We start from the raw sequence: 2,003 nt of genomic DNA, 5'->3' as shown, positions 1-2,003 counted from the left end.
TTATCTCTGACTGGTTGACCAAATTATTGATCTCATTGGCTAGCGTTTTAAATTAGGAATTGTGTCCACTTATTTGAGTTTTCAAAAATCTTTATAACATGTATGAACTTTTATTTATTTACGGTCAAAATTTATTTTTATTTTATTTTTACTTAATAACTACCAATCACATAATTATATTTTTTTATATAAAATTTTTGATGAGGAGAAAATAATATCCTTTAAATTAACCTCAAAATGCGGTTGCACACAGCGTAAAAAATTATTTAATTAAAGTCATCGCACTAGTTCTTTGAATTCATCATTAATCGTTTTATTAATGGAAAATTGAAGCTTTCTGCTCAAGAAAGTGCATACCATAAATCACTATAAATTCAGAAACATGTGTAATGAGTTATCAGCTATACTCAAGATCGACCAAAAAACCTGATATTCAAATTCAATCTAAGAATTATCATGGCTGAAGTGAAGCTTCATGGGGCACTGCTGAGTCCATTTGTTTACAGGGTGATTTGGGCTCTGAAATTGAAAGGCGTGCCATATGAATTTGTTTTAGAAGATCTCTCAAACAAAAGTGCTTTGCTTTTGAAGCACAATCCGGTTCACAAGAAGATCCCAGTGCTTGTCCATGGCGGAAAACCAGTTTGTGAGTCCATGGTTATTCTCGAATACATCGAAGAGACGTGGCCACTGAATCCCTTGATGCCAAATAATCCTTATGATAGAGCTCTTGCTCGATTCTGGATTAAATTCGCCGAAGACAAGGTTCGCTCACAACTCTGGCAAACACGTTTATGATTAAGTTCATTCTTTTCAAATGTGTTTATTTATTCATTTACTTTAAGATCTAGATGAGGTGACGAGGATAACGAAATCCACCCACCAAACACTAACTCTTACTCTTCATATATACTCGAACTCGGGTGATGGCGGAAGTGAATTCATAGCCAGTCGAGCCCAGCCACCCAGGGGTCTCCTTCATATTTATTTGTAAAAAGTTCTCTAAACTTTCAATTTCTGGTGTCTTCACTGTTTTATCCTTAAATATGAAAAGATGTAATAAGTTAAAGTTAACACAGCCGTTTTTAACTTCACGGGGAATTTTGATGACTTTTGAAGCATTGGGAGAAAGTGAATTTACTAGCTAATGACAGATTTTACAACTCAGTGGTTGAACTGTCTTAATTAACTTATTAAACCTCTGATTAAAGGATATTGTGACACGTGTACATATCGTCCAACGATTTTTCACTTTTATATACATATTATTAATTAATCATGTCGGTGATAAAATCAGATGTAAAATATTTGTGGCAGGGTGTTGCTGTTTGGAAAATGTTTCGTAGCACTAGAGAAGAACTACAAAACACAATGAAGGAAGCCTTGGAAATGCTACAAACCGTTGAAGAGCATGGCTTGGGAGAGAAGAAATTTTTCAATGGAGACAATATTGGCTTAGTGGACCTAGCGTTTGGTTCAATTGTTTATTGGTTGCAAGTCATTGAAGATATAGTGGGAGCTAAACTATTTGAATCACACAAATTCCCTCACTTGCATGCCTGGATTGAAACTTTCAAGCAAGTCCCTGTGATTGAAGAAAATCTTCCTAATCAGGATGAACTATTGGTTGCTCTCAAACTTCGTCGTGAACAGTTGATGGCTTCTGCTTGAATGCAGTAGCATAAATTTTGTTTGTATGTCTCGCTTTGTGCTTGTTTTGCTTTTGTTTTGGTGTCTAAAAACGTTCCTTTTTTTTTCTTTTTTCTAAATTACCGTCTTATGCAAAGTTCGTGGGACTAGCATAGTGGTTACTTTTTATGGATATGAATAATAAAATAAAGGACTCGATTTGTCTATATATTAATTTCTATCTTTCTCTTAACAATATTCAAAAAAATAAATACAAAATTATAAGAGTAAAACATTAAATATTTATATATCTAATTTGAGGGTGATAATATTTCCACCCTATTATTTTTTAGACACATCCCACATCCAAGGGT

The 2,003-nt window shown here is 33.8% G+C and overlaps 1 protein-coding gene across 1 annotated transcript; it reads left to right on the top strand.

Moving 5' to 3' along the window:
- Positions 1 to 283: 283 nt before the first annotated feature.
- LOC18031860 (probable glutathione S-transferase) lies at positions 284 to 1,678 on the top strand. Its single transcript, XM_006420403.2, has 2 exons — positions 284 to 765; positions 1,318 to 1,678. Exons 1-2 carry the CDS (start codon positions 457 to 459, stop codon positions 1,669 to 1,671), a joined length of 663 nt encoding a protein of 220 aa, XP_006420466.1. The 5' UTR covers positions 284 to 456; the 3' UTR covers positions 1,672 to 1,678.
- Positions 1,679 to 2,003: the final 325 nt, after the last annotated feature.

The sequence above is a fragment of the Citrus clementina genome, unplaced genomic scaffold (assembly GCF_000493195.1).
Source record: "Citrus clementina cultivar Clemenules unplaced genomic scaffold, Citrus_clementina_v1.0 scaffold_9, whole genome shotgun sequence".
Lineage (NCBI taxonomy): Eukaryota > Viridiplantae > Streptophyta > Magnoliopsida > Sapindales > Rutaceae > Citrus > Citrus x clementina.
Note: the sequence above shows the minus strand (reverse complement) of the source record. Positions and strands in the feature narration are given on the sequence as shown.